The 16,374-nt window shown below is 40.8% G+C and overlaps 2 protein-coding genes across 2 annotated transcripts; both read left to right on the forward strand.

Annotated features, from left to right (window-relative positions):
* The first annotated feature begins 3,852 nt into the window (after positions 1 to 3,852).
* Positions 3,853 to 4,788, forward strand: LOC122748382 (olfactory receptor 14A16-like). Its single transcript, XM_043994026.1, has one exon. The coding sequence runs from the start codon at positions 3,853 to 3,855 to the stop codon at positions 4,786 to 4,788; it is 936 nt and encodes a 311-aa protein (XP_043849961.1).
* A 10,295-nt stretch (positions 4,789 to 15,083) lies between these two features.
* Positions 15,084 to 16,010, forward strand: LOC122748383 (olfactory receptor 14A16-like). The gene has a single exon (XM_043994027.1). The coding sequence runs from the start codon at positions 15,084 to 15,086 to the stop codon at positions 16,008 to 16,010; it is 927 nt and encodes a 308-aa protein (XP_043849962.1).
* The last annotated feature ends 364 nt before the right edge of the window (positions 16,011 to 16,374 follow it).

The following is a 16,374-nucleotide window of genomic DNA, read 5'->3' on the forward strand; positions in this document are numbered from 1 at the left end:
GTGGAGAGCAGTTTCCATCATAAGTCCTTTGAGATTGTCTTGGATCATTGTATTGCTGAGAAGAGCTAATTCTATCACTGCTGATCATCTCACAGTGTTGCTGTTACCGTGTTCAATGTTCTCATGGTTCAGGTTAGAGAAACTTAATCTAAACTGAGTCACTACTATTACAACAGGAGGAAGAAACCATTTTTTCTCCACTACAAAATTGGTGGAAGTTCAGCTTAATGGGGTAACATGAAGAAAAATGAGTTCAGATTAGGATCACAAACAAAAATATGACATAAATATATAATTATGATAATAATATAGTTATAAATATAATTCAACTAATGTAATATAATATGAAAAATATAATTATATAACTAGAATATAAAGTTACAAGGGAATTGATACCATTCTTTTTGTAAGGGTCTAAAATTCTAGCTGTGATGTGTAAAATTTAATGGGTCGTCTCCTTAAATTAGAAGCTTTAGCAAAAGTTTAGCCTATTAAGTATTTATTTAAGTGCATTAGACGTTAGTGAAGAGTTAGAGAGAGATTGAGAACAGATTCCTTATAGCATGGGAAATCCTAGTTTAAATCTATTCGGTAAAGCCAGAGAGAAAAGACCTTCCTTTTCTAGCAGCCCATGTGAAGTCCCCCACCACGCCAAAGTCCAGAAACGAAAGGACCTTTCTCCTAATCAGCTTCCCACAGAAGCCTCCTGTGAAACTGGAAACAGGGCCATCCACACGCACAGATCCAAGCTAATTGGCTGGTAATACTGATTGACAGGACCCACAGGCAGCAGACATCACTTCCGGATGCCAAAGTCACATGGTTTCTTTTCAGGCTAGAGCTCAAAATGTCCCTCCCAGCAGGAGGTGTCATTCCAATTTTCACAGCTTTCATCCATTACTGAATTAGAATTGTTCTTTTCCATCATTCAGCCTCTACTTGAAGCATTATAGGGTGGGGTTTTATTCAGTACCTCCTGGGGCATCACATTGACATTTTGGACAGTTGTTTGTAGCACAAGGCCATCTTCTGCTTCCTTGTGACTTCTTCCCAGTCCTCTGAATCCTACTTTCAAGTCAAATCATTGATGATGCTTTAGATACTTCAGGACAGTTTTAATAGTGTCCCTATGTGTTTGCCCCTCCAGGCCGCTGTGAGTTATTACAGAGAGTATCTCATCCTTCTGGAACAGGAACCACTAGTAAATGTGAGTTGACATCTCAATTTTTTCATCCATGATATGCTTTACCCTGGTAAGACCACATCTGAAGGTTTTCGGAAAGCAATTTAATAATTGGATGATTTACAAAGGAGTGAAATAAGGATAGTAAAAGACTCTCAATCCCTGCCATAAAAAGATCAATTGAAGGAATTAGGGTTGTACATCCTGAAGAAGTATTAGTTGAGGAGATGGGAATTGTACTTAGGTTTCTGAAAGGTCAACATTTTGAAGAAGGATTAGACTTATTCCTTTGGCTCTCACAGGGAACAAAACACCTAGAACCTTGTGGGTTCCCAAAGAGGTAATTCTGGACCCGATGCCACAAAAAAACCCTCTAAAATTAGAATTTTCATGAAGTGGAAGGCATACTTCAGGTGGTGGCAGGTTTCCCCTCAGTAGAATTGTTCAAATAGAGACAGGGTGACTTGTATCATTTGGATTAGATATCTCCTGGGATCCTCCAGCTGTGAAATCCTATGATTCATGTGAGCATTGTGCTTAGAATAAGAAAGGCCTGAGTTCAAATTTTCCTTCCTACTCTTCTTAGCTATGTGACTAAGGGTAGATCATTTAATGGTTCTGAGTCTTACTCTTCTCACCTCTATAATGGCTTTTATGATCCCTGTCCCCACCTCCATGTCCCCATGTTCCTCATGGTTTTGAGGATAAAATGAAATGCTATATAAAATGCTCTTCCCACAAACCCAGGTCTTGCCGAGCCTTGAGTGAAATGGCCAATCAGAAAGATTGGCATGATTGCTTATATTGCTTTCGTGTTTTGTGAATAATCAATTGTAATTCTTCCAGTGAGATGGAGGACCAGTGGGTGATGCCATCATCCCTGTCTCTATACCTTCTAGACCAGCAGGCACCACTATCTGACCTTCTGGTGAATCCTAAGGATTCCCAATTCTTGCCACCAGCTTCACTGTCACACTCTTAGATTTTTCAGACCTTTCCTTCTGGCCTGAAGTATAACTCTTTTTTCTATGTGTGGTCTCTCTTCAGGTTACCGCAGAAGGAGTGAGCTCTGTGAGAATAGGGACTGTTCGAGTGTTTTTCTATTTGAATACTTAGCATTTAGTCGTGCTTGGTAGATAATAAAAACTTGAGGCACTTGGTGGCAGGTGGGCCTGAAATCAGGAAGATCTGAATTCAAATCTGGCTTCAGACACTTTACTTTGGGGAATCCAGACAAGTCACTTATATTCTGCTTGTCTCAGTGTTCCAACTGTAAAATGGTGGGGATATCTCCTATGTCACAGAGTGATTGTAAGGAACAGATATAATATTGATAAAAGAAATGAACTGTGATGAGTAAAACTAAATGTGTCTTAAATGAGAAGCTTTTAGCACCAGTCTTTGGGCATTAAGCATTTATTAAAGTATAGTAAAGAGAACACGTGGAGTTCAGAAAGTTTAAGAAGAATCCTAGGGTTCAGCCTGGCCTCCTTCTTCTCCTTCCCTGCCACCACCATGAGGTTCCAGCCACAGAAAAAAGACCAAGCCAGGGAGTCAGCTTTACTTCCTATTTCCTGCCTCCCTTCCTGGAAGAGGCTGTCTTTCAAGCTGATTTGTTAGTTTGGTTCACTGGGCTTTAGAGTAGTCTCATTGTTGAGTTCAAAGTCTTTAGCTTCTGAGAACAATACCCTATTTAGGGCCTGCTGGGTGTGGTTTCCATTTAATTAACTTTAAATAGTTTCTCATCAGTCTCTTAGTCAGACTCACTTAATTCAATCAATTCTAAATCAATATCCAGGTGGGGCCTTTGGGTGACTGCGAAAACCCTTTATTTTCTCAAGGAAGGAAGGAAGAAGGGAGGGAGGATGGAAGGGAGGAAAGGAAGGGAGGAAGGAAAGAAGGAGGGAAGGAACAAAGAAATCACTTTGTACAATGGCTGGCACATAGTAGGCATAATATAAACACTTATTCCCTTTCCTTAATGTATTCTCTTCCCTTGAATTTGTTTTTGAATTTTAAAGTGCTAATTAAATGACTATATTTTCCATATAAAATGATTTTGAATTCATTGCAGTCAATCTCCAATTTTTTTTCTAGCCTTTCCTATACAGTACTATGCTGCCTGGAGTTGAACACAATACTGTGAAGATGAACTCTTATTAAGACTGAAAATCTCCTTTCTCTAGACAGTGAAAATCCCTCTATTTGTGCATCCCTAATGTTCTGTAGAAATGACCTGTATGCTCTGGTTTACATCTCTCCTGTTCCACTCTCCCTTTTCCAGTCAAACATCTGACCTCCCAGGCCCTTTGAATTACATTCTGCAGGCTTTGTTCATTTTATGTATTGCTCTCTTATACAAAGGGCATCTGAAAATAGGCTGGGCCAGACAGCAAGGAATGAGGCATAGCCACTCAAACACTGCCTTGTAGTGGGAAGTGCATATTGTCAGATAGGGGTTGACCCAGGGGATGATTGACTCCTGCATCTAAGCAGAAGACCATAAGAAGGGAAAAGGTCATCAGAGATGACGTTTTCCCTTTCAGTGCTATGAATTGAAAAAGAAATCCTTATTCCTGTAGCATGCAGAGTATGCCTAATACCTAATCTATCCTATTCATATCTTCCTAATTCTTTTTCATTTTTCCTTCTGTATCCTTAGGAAGGCAATGGCCAATCAAACAATCATCACCAACTTCCTCCTCATGAGCTTCTCTGATGTCTGGGAGCTGCAGATCTTTCATGCTGCGCTTTTCTCCATGATTTATCTGGTGGCCCTGATGGGGAATCTGCTCATTATCCTTGTCACAACCATTGACCGTCGCCTTCACAACCCCATGTACTTCTTCCTGAGGCATTTGTCTTTCATAGATCTCTGCTACATCTCTGTCACAGTGCCCAAGTCCATCCTCATCTCCCTGACCCACAGCAACTCCATCTCTATCCCTGAATGTGCTACCCAGACATATTGTATTGTTTTTTTGGCCTGCACTGAGCTGGCTCTGCTGACAGTGATGTCCTATGACAGATATGCAGCTATTTGCCACCCTCTGCACTATGAGACCCTCATGAGCAGAGGAGCCTGTGTGCAGATGGCAGCTGCTTCTTGGGTCAATGGGAGTCTCTCAGGCATCATGCACACAGTCAGCACTTTCTCTGCACCCTTTTGTAAAGCCAATGTGCTTGGCCAGTTCTTCTGTGAGATCCCTCATTTGCTCAAACTCTCCTGTTCACAGCCAAATTTGGCTGAAATTGGGACTACTGTTACAACTACAATTTTGGGTCTTGGCTGTTTTATCTATATTGTTATCTCTTATGTCTACATCTTTTCCACTGTTCTAAGGATGCCATCCACAGAAGGCAGGTCCAAAGCATTCTTCACCTGCCTGCCCCACCTCACTGTGACCACTGTCTTCTTCACAACTGCTTTTGTTGCTCATGTAAAACCTATTTCTGACACCCCTTCTGTGCTTGACCTGTTGGTGTCTGTGTTCTATGTCGTAGTGCCCCCCGCCCTAAATCCTGCCATCTACAGTTTGAGGAACAAGGACATGAAGGCAGCTCTGGCAAAGTTGGCGAAGCAGGAGCTTCCTTGTTTATCATAATGTGTTCATCACAAAGGTCCTTTTTACATTCCTTATTTTACTCTCATTTTCCAATTTATTGTTGTAAGGGTTAAAAAGGATAACATTTGGAAAAATGCTTAGCAATTCCATTCACCAGGATGTTTGTAGGATTGGTCAATTGAACTATAGAATGGCAAAACACTTAATATGGTCAAGGAAATGTGAGGAGCACTAGGAATGCAAAAACAAACACTGCCTGCTTCATAAAGCTTACATTCCAGTGGGGGAAGACAACAAAGAAAAGGGAGCTACAAAGAGTGGGATGGGAGGTATCCATTTAGGGACATTGTCTCAAAGTTTGGAACGTGAGGGGCAAGTAGGTGGCACACTGGATAAAGCACCAGCCCTGGATTCAGGAGGACTTGAGTTCAAATCCAGCCTCAGACACTTGACACTTACTAGCTGTGTGACCTTCAGCAAGTCACTTAACCCTCATTGTCCCACAAAAAAAGGGTAAAAAAAGTTTTAAAAAAGTTTGGGGGGCAGGTAGGTGGTGCAGTGGATAACCCACTGGTCCTGGATTCAGGAGGACCTGAGTTCAAATCTGGCTTCAGACACTTGACACTTACTAGCTGTATGACCCTGGCAAGTCACTTAACCCCAATTGCCTCACCAAAAAAAAAAAAAACAAAAACAACAACGTTTGGAATGTCAGAAGCAGATCCAGGAGTATAGTGAATGTTAACTTGGTTAAGCTCCTCCCCCCAAAATGGAGGAAGACCTCAATGAAAGAAGGTGGCCAATATTGTATAGTGATATTCTGGGGTGAGGAGGCTTCAGGGATAGATCGCTATTCCAAAATAAGCAGATTCCAGGATCCTAGGGAGGTTCCAGGATGAGAGAGCAGGTGGGCATATTGTCAAAGTCTGAAAACTTAGAAGCAGAGATGAGAGGAGAATTAGGGTTGACTAGACTAGGCCCTTCCTCACACTGGTGGGCCTGGGAGGAAAGCAGGAATGGCACAACGAGGATGTGTAGCAAAAGTAATTTGTAGCAAGATAGCTCAAGGTGATTCTCTGAGCAAGGGAACCAAGCCAAGCAAGATCTTCACTCTTTGGAATTCTGCTATCATTCAGCTAAATCTCAATGTCTCTTCCTAAAAAACAAAGGATCCCCCCCAAACCTTACCCCTTCTGTATTTTTTTCTCAACTTAAACCAGAGGGCAGCAAAGACAAACAGATACCTGAGAGAGGCCTCATGTCCCTTAAGCTCTAGGTGGAAATAAAAGGGGAAAAATTACAAACATATTTATAGTAGCTTTTTTTGTGGGGGCAAAGAATTGGAAACTGAAGGGATGCCCGGAGATTAGGAAATGGCTGAAAAAGTTGTGGCATACTATTATGATGGAATACTATTGTGCTATATGAAAGGATGAGCAGGATGGTTTCAAAAAACCTGAGAGTTACATGAACTGTGCAGTGAGGTGAGCAGAGTCAGGATATCATTGTACACATTAAGAGTAGTATTATGTGATGATAAATTGTGAATAACTTAGCCATTCTCAGCAATGCAATGATATAAGACAATTTCAAGGACTTATGATGAAAACTACTAGGGGTTAGCTAGGTGGAGCAGTGGGTAAAGCACCGACCCTCGATTCAGAAGGACCTCAGTTCAAATCCGGCCTCGGACACTTGACATTTACTAGCTGTGTCACCCTGGGAAAGTCACTTAACCCTCATTTCTCTGCAAAAAAAAGAAAGAAAGAAATGAAATGAAAAATACTATGCATCTCCAGAAAAAGAAATGATAGTCTGAGTGCAGAACAAAACATATTTAATAAAAACCCTTTCCTTATTTTTCTTGTTTTTTTTTTCTTTTTTGTCTCTATTTTCTTTCACAACATTACTAATATGAAAATGTGTTTTGTATGACTGTACCTGTATAATCTATATCAAAATGATTTCTCAAACAGGAGGGAGGAGAGGAAGGGAAGGATTTCAGAACAATATACTATTTTTAAAAAGAAATGCTAAGGGGCAGCTAGGTGGTGCAGTGGATAGAGCACTGGCCCTGGAGTCAGGAGTACCTGAGTTCAAATCAGGCCTCATACGCTTAACACTCAACACTTACTAGCTGTGTGACCCTGGGCAAGTCACTTAACCCTAATTGCCTCACTAAAAAAAGAAAAAAAAGAAATGCTAAAATTATTTTACGTATAATTGAAAAAATACACACTCATTAAATATAGAAGAAAGAATAAGAGAATAAGTGAAGCATACAAGACCATTGCTTATTGCCCTTGTATTGATCTGCATTGGTCAAGGGAGTTTTCTTAGTAGGAAAATTAGCCAGTGTGTATCAGAGTGGGGTATAAGCCCAAGTCTGCCCACCTTTGTGGTTACTTTACTCTCCACTACAATGATTAATAGAACTTATAAAAACTCCATGTCTATGAAGGCCCATCTTAGGCTCCAGGAGGCCTTCTTCCCCAAAACTCAATGAGTGTAAAACAAGAAAAGTCTGTCACACAGTCAACTTTTTTTGATCCCATGACCCTAAATATCTTGTGAGTTTTTCACTGATGACAACAAGAACCACAACCAAACTACCCCCCTGATCACCACCAGGTGACCACTTTATGGTTTACAAAACATTTCACAAATATAATCTTATATTTTCCCCTCACACCAAGGGATCTAGGTGCTATTATTATCCTCAGAAAAAACAGAGGCACACAAAGATGAAGTGACTTGCTCAGGATCACACAATTAGTTAGTGTCTGAAGCTTTATTTGGACTCAAGTATTCCTGATTTCAGGTCTAGTATTCTAGCCACTGCTATCAACATAGCTGCCTTACAGATCACATTTAATATGCAGATGAAATTAATATCTAAGGGTGGTGTTATGCATGACAGGTGCTGGGAAAGTTCGTGTGAAGTGAGATTTGACACTTACCATATCTTCTGAGATTGGGAACAGCTACGATTTGATCAATAGAATGTTGCTCTTTTAACCCCAATAAAGATGCAAACATTCCTAGCACAGGTTATGGGTTAGTCTGACTTCAGTAGTGCCTTCTCTTAATGTTTGTATCATTTGACTGGCAGATAATGAAAGCACCTTCCTGGGGAAAGGGAGTGGAGAGAGAAAGGCACTCTTAAATGCCAAGGGATGGAGGGACAGGGAGAAAGTCATGGGGAACACAGGAGAGACCTGGGAGGGCTCTACCAATGACTGAACTGTTCCATGACTATTCTGGTGACTGCCTATGCTTATAACTTTGCACAAGTGTTTTCCTTGGAGTCTAAAATAAGCTCTCCAGGTAGATTAACAGTGCTGTCTTAGCTTCAAGGGAATTCTGGCTGGGTGCCAAATAGGAAGTTCAAGGTTCTGTTCATTCTTATTTTTTTTGTTATTGCATTTCCTTATAGTTCTCCTGTTCATCATTGCCATCATCCCTATCAGTGATAATCTACCCAGATATCCTGGGACCATCCCTGACTCATGGTCTAGGACACAGGTGAAGCTAACACGTTGTAATTTCTCTTCCTTGATCCAAAGTCATAACCAAGAAGAAGTTATTCTACAAGGGCAAGAACTGCAATCTACTGAGGTTAATCAGGACACTGGTCCCATGAGGTACCTTCTCTGTTCTAAAAAATCTCTGAACAATTTCCTACAATAAAAAAGAAACCTGTTTCATTGCCCATCAAGAGACCATTTTAGTTCCCAAGGAGACAGATCATTAAGGTCTGGTGACAGGTAGCTCCCCTACCATTGGAGTATTTCTGTCTTCAGTAAAGGAGAGAGAAGGTACATTTACTTACCTCAGAACTTCCCAGGTGTTCCTTCCTTGGATTTTCCACAAACTCTCCATGGTGCCACCATTTCTGGACATGAAAGGTAAGGAGAAAGAGCAGTCCTATTTACCCACAGAGTCATGGTAACATCAGAGTGACATGGCTGCCTTTAAATGATCCAATTTCCAAGACAACTTAGCTAAATACAATAGGTCAGATATTTTTCCTTAGGAATATGGGGAAAATACAATCATAGCATGTGTAGAGTAGTTTAATTTTTCTGTAATGAAGAACATAGTATTATCTGGGGGAAACAATTTAATCCTTCTTACACTATAATGTAACGATTCTCATATATGTTGAACTTATAGTATTTAGCTCAGTAAAGGCTCTTAAAGATACACATATATCCTCTTTAAATCTCCAAATGAATTGTTTGTCATGTTACTGTCGAAAACAGAACAAGGTCCTTGTTTGAATGTTGAGGACAATCCTGATTAAAGTGAGATTATTTAACAATCATCAAATCATAGGTCTAGAGCTGGCTGCAACTTTAAAGATCATCCAGTCCCACCTAACATATATTAAGTGTTTCACCAACATTATATACTTGATCCTCCTGACAAACTTGTGAAGGAGGTGCTATTATTATCCCCATTTTGTAGATGAGGAAACTGAGGCTGAGAGAAGTCAAGTGGCTTCCTCAGGATTACACAGATCCCAAGTGCCTTTGGCTTTATTCAAATTCAGGTCTTCCTGACTCCAAGTCCATGTTCTATACACAATGGCACCTAGTTGCCTAAGTGCCTATGTGATGCCAGTTTTCATAGTTATGATCAGAAGCATTTGATGCTAGTGACACTGGGAAATATTAGACTTGGCCCCGAATCTAAGCCCATGGAATAAAAGCCTATGGAATAAAAGGCCATTTCCAGTTTCTTATAGGAATAGCATGACATCAATGAGATGTAATTTAAAGAAAATTCCTCACACATACTGCTTATACTCTCAGATGCCTCTGTATCACCCTTTTCACTATTAGAGATTCATTCTTTCTGTTAAGCATTGATGTTTCAGGTACACAATTTTTTCTCTCAAAATGCAAATCCTAAAACTGGTGAGACAATTTATAAAAAAAAATGATAGACATTTATGGACTAGATTGTTTTCCTCTGTGGAAGGAGAGGCAAGGACAATTTGAAAGCATAAGCACCTGAAGGGGTGGTGAATTTTGGCCAAAGAAGGGGCCAGTTGGAAAGCTCTGAAGGGAGGGATGGGAAACACATATTGCCCTTTTCATTGAGTTCAGAAAATCAGAATTGAAATGGATGGATGTCTGAGGCCAGTAAATCCCAACACCCCCCAGAATAAGAATACCTATATTTACATCATCCCCAACAATTGGCCATCTAGCCAAGGAAAGTGGAATCAGCCACCTCCTGAGGCATCCTGTTCCACCTTTGGGACAGTTCCTATTGAACTGACATCAAGCAACAACAGGCTTCTCCCTCACTTCTGCCCATTGCTCACGGTTCTGCCCTGTGGGGCCAAGCCAAAAGAGAGAAATACATTTTATATACGATAGTTATTAAAGTACTTGAAGCAAATATTTATCTTCTCTCCCCACTCCCCACTCAGTGACTCTCAGGGTCCTGTATCTTCTCTTCCCAAGGCTAAAAATGTCCAGTTCAGGCCCTCTACTCTCCCAGTTTTCCCCTTCTCTCTGCTTTGCATTTTACGTTCCTTCCTAAACTGTCCTACCAAGAACTGAACACAATAACAGATGAGGAATGAGGAGGGCAGAGGACCACAGGGCTATTCATTCTCTTGATGGACAAACAGATTCTTCATGGGGATGCAGGTGATTAAAATGGTTTGTTTTTGTAGGTCAGGGGATACTTTGAGGGCTATTTTTTTTTACTAGCTGGTGGATTTTTCCCATATCTCCATCATCTGATATAGATTTTCTTTCCATCATTACCTATCTCAGATAATGGTCTCAGTAATATTGAGAGTATATAGCTTTCTCTCTCTCTCTCTAAAGTTCCTGAAAGTGAACATAAGCATTGTCACACTGTTCCTCTCAGTGTCTGTAGGTTCTAACATCTTAGCTAGGCTGTGAATCTTTCTCAGCTTTTCTGTTTCCAACATAATGGCCACCCCCCCCATGTTTAAAGTCATATCTCTTTATGACTTCAGCAAAATAATAATAATAATTAAAAGGAAGTTTACATGATAATGTATATATATATATTTTTTAAAAATGAGTTGTATATAACAAGTGTGCAGTTTCACATGGAATCATTTTTGTTAAACTATGTTGTGGAAATGCTTACTTCATTCTATAGTTTTTTTCAAAAAATAATTAATTAAAAACAATCTTTATTTTCCAAAGCTTTGAGAGATTTCATTCTCATTCCCATGTTATTGTAAGTGACAAAAATCATCAATTCATTACAATGATCCAGATCATGGTAATTTTGTCTTATGAAAAGAAAATAATTCATCCGCAACCTTTCAATATTTCCCCTCCATCTTTGAGTGATGATTAAAAAAAAAGGCTTCAGAAAGAATGATGAAATCTGTGTGGACTGGAGGCTTTAATGATCTCCCTATTCATATGCCAACCTGTAGTTTAAGGGTATTTTGCCTCAGGTTTTCTTTTTTCTTTTTTTTTTTTGCGGGGCTATTGGGGTTAAGTGACTTGCCCAGGGTCACACAGCTGGTAAGTGTCAAGTGTCTGAGGCTGGATTTGAACTCAGGCACTCCTGAATCCAGGGCTGGTGCTTTATCCACTGTGCCACCCAGCTTCCCCTCTGCCTCAGGTTTTCAAATACCCTGGCCCCTATCTCCAGGATAGATTTTGAACCAATCTTTGTTCCCCTCTGAGTCATTTAGGTAGCATAGTGGATAGAGCAAGGACTAGAGTCAAGAATACCTGAGTTCAAATCTGGCCTAAGGAAATTCCTGGCTGTGTGACTCTGGACAAGTCACTTAATTCTGTTTGTCTCTATTTCCTCATATTTAAAATGAATTGGAGATGGAAATGGCAAACTCCTTCAGTATCTTTGCCCAGAAAATTCCAAATGGTGTCACAAAGAATCAACTATGCCTGAAACAGCAGAACAACAAAATTGTTCCTCTTTTCCTTAAAATGGTCAATAAGTTGCCATACCTTTCCTTCTACCAAGTAGGGCTATGATTTCTTTTAAATTGGAGCTATTTTATGACTGACACAAGTAATTCTCTATGAGGAAAATCCTGCTTCTAGTGCAAATTGAATCCTGCTTTGCAATTTAAAGCCTTGGAGACACTGAGATGTGAATCCTGCTCTGTCCATGCTCCTAAAGCCAGCATGTGTCAAAATCTGGCCTTAAATTCAAGTCTTCTTGAATATAGGCCAGCCTTGTAGCCAGTGCCACATTGTCTTTGGGTAAACAGTATAAATTCCATCATTCTCATAGCAGGGTCAAAAAGCTGTTTTCCCCCTCCTGTATCATAAAGTGGGGTACAAGTAAGCTTGACGAGGCTATGCAAAAGAACATGTTTTAAGCATAGGATCACCGAATCAGAAAATAATATAATGTGCCATCAGACGCTTTCATTAATTGGCAATGCTCTTTAGAGCATCCAGTTCTTGCTTGGAGACCTCCAGCAAGGTGGAATTCAGCAATCTTGAGTTCATCAGCACGTTTAACCTGGGGACAACTCCAGTTATTAGGAACTTTTCACTTTGATCAAGTCAAATCCTGCCTCTCTATAGCTCCCAACCACTGATGCCAACTCTCCTTCCAAGGATCCCCCTCTTCTACCACCACCCCCAACACTCATGGATATGGAAACACTTAAGATTCCAGAAACACTTCTCACTTTTTCCCAATGTATTTTGTTCTCTAAGTCAGTGTGGTATAGGTAAATAAGGCACTATTTAAAAAACAAAAAGTAGAACTACTGCTATAATTACTAATTGGGGGGGGGTGGGAGTTAGTTTGGGGAAACATAATAAGCATTTATATAATACCTGCTATGAACTGGTGAAGCACTTTACAAATATTATCCAATCTGATCTTTACAACTACCCTGGGATAGAGATGCCATTTTCATCCCCATTTTACAGTTTTTTGTTTTGTTTTGTTTTGTTTGTGAGGCAATTGGGGTTAAGTGACTTGCCCAGGGTCTCACAGCTAGTGTCTGAGGCCGGATTTGAACTCAGGTCCTCCTGACTCCAGGGCCAGTGCTCTATCCACTGTGCCACCTAGCTGCCCCCCCCCCCATTTTACAGTTGAGAAAACTGAAGTCAATATTTCAATGAACTTACCCAAGATCACACAGCTAGTAATTGTCTGATGCTAGATTTGAACTCATGTTTTCCTGACACCAAGTGCAGCATTGTATCCACTTCACCATCATCTACCTCTCTCTGCCTCTTGTTTGTTTTCATCTGAATTTTCTTTTGCCCTGGTCAGATCATATCCGGAGTGCTATGCTCTGGGCACCACTGATTAGGAAGGACAGTGATAAGCTGGAGAGTGTCTAAAGGAGGGTGACAAGCATGGAGGAGGATTCTGTGTCTATGATACATTGGGGTATGTTAGAAGAAACTGGGCATCTTGAGGGTCAGGAAGAGAAGCCTGAAAGTGGAAGGATGAAAGACAGCATTCAGATATTTAAAAGACTGCTGTGTGGAAGGGTGATTACAAGGGCATCCTCCTTGATCCCAGAGTAACACCAGGAAAAATGGAAAGAAGTGACAAAATGGCAGAATTAGGCTGGATTTGGGGAAAACAAAACCGAAAATTTGTTTAGAATTATACTGAAGTATATTGGGAAGCCTTGGGAGTCTTGGGAACGTCCTCCTCATTGAGTATCTTCAAATAGATGCTTGATGGCCAGTTTTTGGCTGAAGTACATTGGCCATTGTCTCTAAGGGATGGCTTAGACCAGCTAGGCACTGAGGTCCTTTTCACTCTGAAATTCTGTGATTCTTTCAGGGCTGGTCCTGGAATCAGAAAGACCTGACCTCACATTCTACCTCTGTCACTTACTAGCTGTGCATCCATGGGTGAGTCACATAACTACTCTGAGCTTTGCTCCCTTTATCTATAAAATGGGACAGGGAATACATTTAAGCATGGTTCTAGTGATCAATTGGGAGCAAGTATGAGTACAGACTCAAAATGACAAAGCTCTAGGGAGATTTTGGCTTTGATGACATACCATGATTTTGAGTTCCCATCAGCATCATGGCAGCTTTGCTCTGGGAAAATCCTGTTTTTAAATGGCTTCCCTATATTATAATGCTTCATAACTAAACACAATACCCCGGGTTGGTTCTTACAAGAATAGAGCGCCTTCCCTGCTGTAACCACTATTTCTCCATTAATGGGACCTAATACAAAAGATAAATCAATATTGTGATCTAGTTAAAATATCTTTTAAAGAAATACTTTAAAATATATGCCTATTGCAGTTGTCCTATTTCTTTTAAGTATTTGATCTCAAAGACTCTTTGAAATAATATTTGATAATTATGCTGGATTTCTCCATTTTGTAAACTGTTTCCATTGGCCAAGTCCACATGCATTGAGTGCTGAGTTGGACTGGGAAGAGTGGAGCACTGCTGTGCAAACATTGCCTTCTAGTGGGCACTCCAGCCTGCCTGCTGGGACTGGGCTGAGGAATGATTGAACCCTATTATCCAAACAGATAAATCTGATCCAATAAGTATGTATTTAGTAAGCCTAATATGTGCCAGGCACTCTGCTAAGTGCTAGGGATACAATTAATAAAAGAAAGACAGTCCCTGTGCTCAAAGAGCTTACAGTGTAAAGAGAGGAAACACACAGAGGTAGGCAGGAAATTGGGGGTGGAATAGGACAACTGGGGTTACTCTACTGGTGTAATGGGGAATATTTTTCCCATGGTAGGTAGGTAGGGAAGCAGATTCAAAAGGCAGAGGGCTAAGAGTACAGTTTCTGCCCTCCATGAAGGAAGGCTTTGGGAAGAGTCTGGTACTTTGTCCTCCAGTCTTTCACTCAGAGGGAAGAGGAGGTTGTTTCAATCAAGAGCTAACAGCAAGGTGGTGAGATTAGAAGTGATGGACTAATCCTGAGAGGGGTGTCTTGTTCCACTTAGATTTGAAATGAGGGGCAGCTAGGTGGTAAAGTGGATAAAGCACCGGCCCTGGATTCAGGAGGACCTGAGTTCAAATCCGGCCTCAGACACTTGATACTTACTAGCTGTGTGATCCTGGGCAAGTCACTTAACCCTCATTGCCCCGCAAGAAAAAACAAGGGAAAAAAAAGGAAAAAAAGGATTTGAAATGAGTCAGCATAGCAAGAGCAAAGTAGGGGTGATGCTAAGCAAACATAAATGGAGGAAAGGACTACAGAGGTGACCTAAAACACTATTCTCCCCTTCAGTGTTTTGAGTTTAAAGATAAAGAATGTGATTACCAGAGCCCAAAGAGGCATACTCCAATGTCGACTTAACCCATTCCAATTTTTCTTTCTGTGTCCCTAGGAAGGCAATGGCTAACCACACAATCATCACCAACTTCCTCCTCATGAGCTTCTCTGATGTCTGGGAGCTGCAGATCTTTCATGCTGTGCTTTTCTCCATGATTTATCTGGTGGCCCTGATGGGGAATCTGCTCATTATCCTTGTCACAACCATTGACCGTCGCCTTCACAACCCCATGTACTTCTTCCTGAGGCATTTGTCTTTCATAGATCTCTGCTACATCTCTGTCACAGTGCCCAAGTCCATCCTCATCTCCCTGACCCACAGCAACTCCATCTCTATCCCTGAATGTGCTACCCAGGTCTGCTTTGTGCTTTTGTTTGTCTGCGCTGAGCTGGCTCTGCTGACAGTGATGTCCTATGACAGATATGCAGCTATTTGCCACCCTCTGCACTATGAGACCCTCATGAGCAGAGGAGCCTGTGTGCAGATGGCAGCTGCTTCTTGGGTCAGTGGGAGTCTCTCAGGCATCATGCACACAGTCAGCACTTTCTCTGCACCCTTTTGTAAAGCCAATGTGCTTGGTCAGTTCTTCTGTGAGATCCCTCATTTGCTCAAACTCTCCTGTTCACAGCCAAATTTGGCTGAAATTGGGACTACTGTTACAACTACAATTTTGGGTCTTGGCTGTTTTATCTATATTGTTATCTCTTATGTCTACATCTTTTCCACTGTTCTAAGGATGCCATCCACAGAAGGCAGGTCCAAAGCATTCTTCACCTGCCTGCCCCACCTCACTGTGACCACTGTCTTCTTCACAACTGCTTTTGTTGCTCATGTAAAACCTATTTCTGACACCCCTTCTGTGCTTGACCTGTTGGTGTCTGTGTTCTATGTCGTAGTGCCCCCCGCCCTAAATCCTGCCATCTACAGTTTGAGGAACAAGGACATGAAGGCAGCTCTGGCAAGGTTGATGAAGCAAGTGTTTCCTTGATGTACTTGTATATCACAATATTCTTCCCACTCATTTTTCCTTTATTTTCCATTTTCAAATACCATATTGTACTAGGAGAAAGCATCCTGTTTTATTTGAGCTCTTGGGTCAGTTCTGATATTATCTACTAATGGTATATGGTATGTCCCCTTTCTTCTGTAAGTTTAAGTCTTCTTCTATAGACAATGAAGAGACCGACACAATATTTTTTTCTAGCTGTAACTTTTTATGACAAATTCTCTCTTCTCTTTCTTCTTGTCTGCTCTTTCCTTCTTATCCTTTTATTTTCCATTTGTAGAGTCATATACATATATATATATATATAAAATATAAGTCTGTATACACAAACATATCTAGATGTACA

Source organism: Dromiciops gliroides, chromosome 3, assembly GCF_019393635.1.
Source record: "Dromiciops gliroides isolate mDroGli1 chromosome 3, mDroGli1.pri, whole genome shotgun sequence".
Lineage (NCBI taxonomy): Eukaryota > Metazoa > Chordata > Mammalia > Microbiotheria > Microbiotheriidae > Dromiciops > Dromiciops gliroides.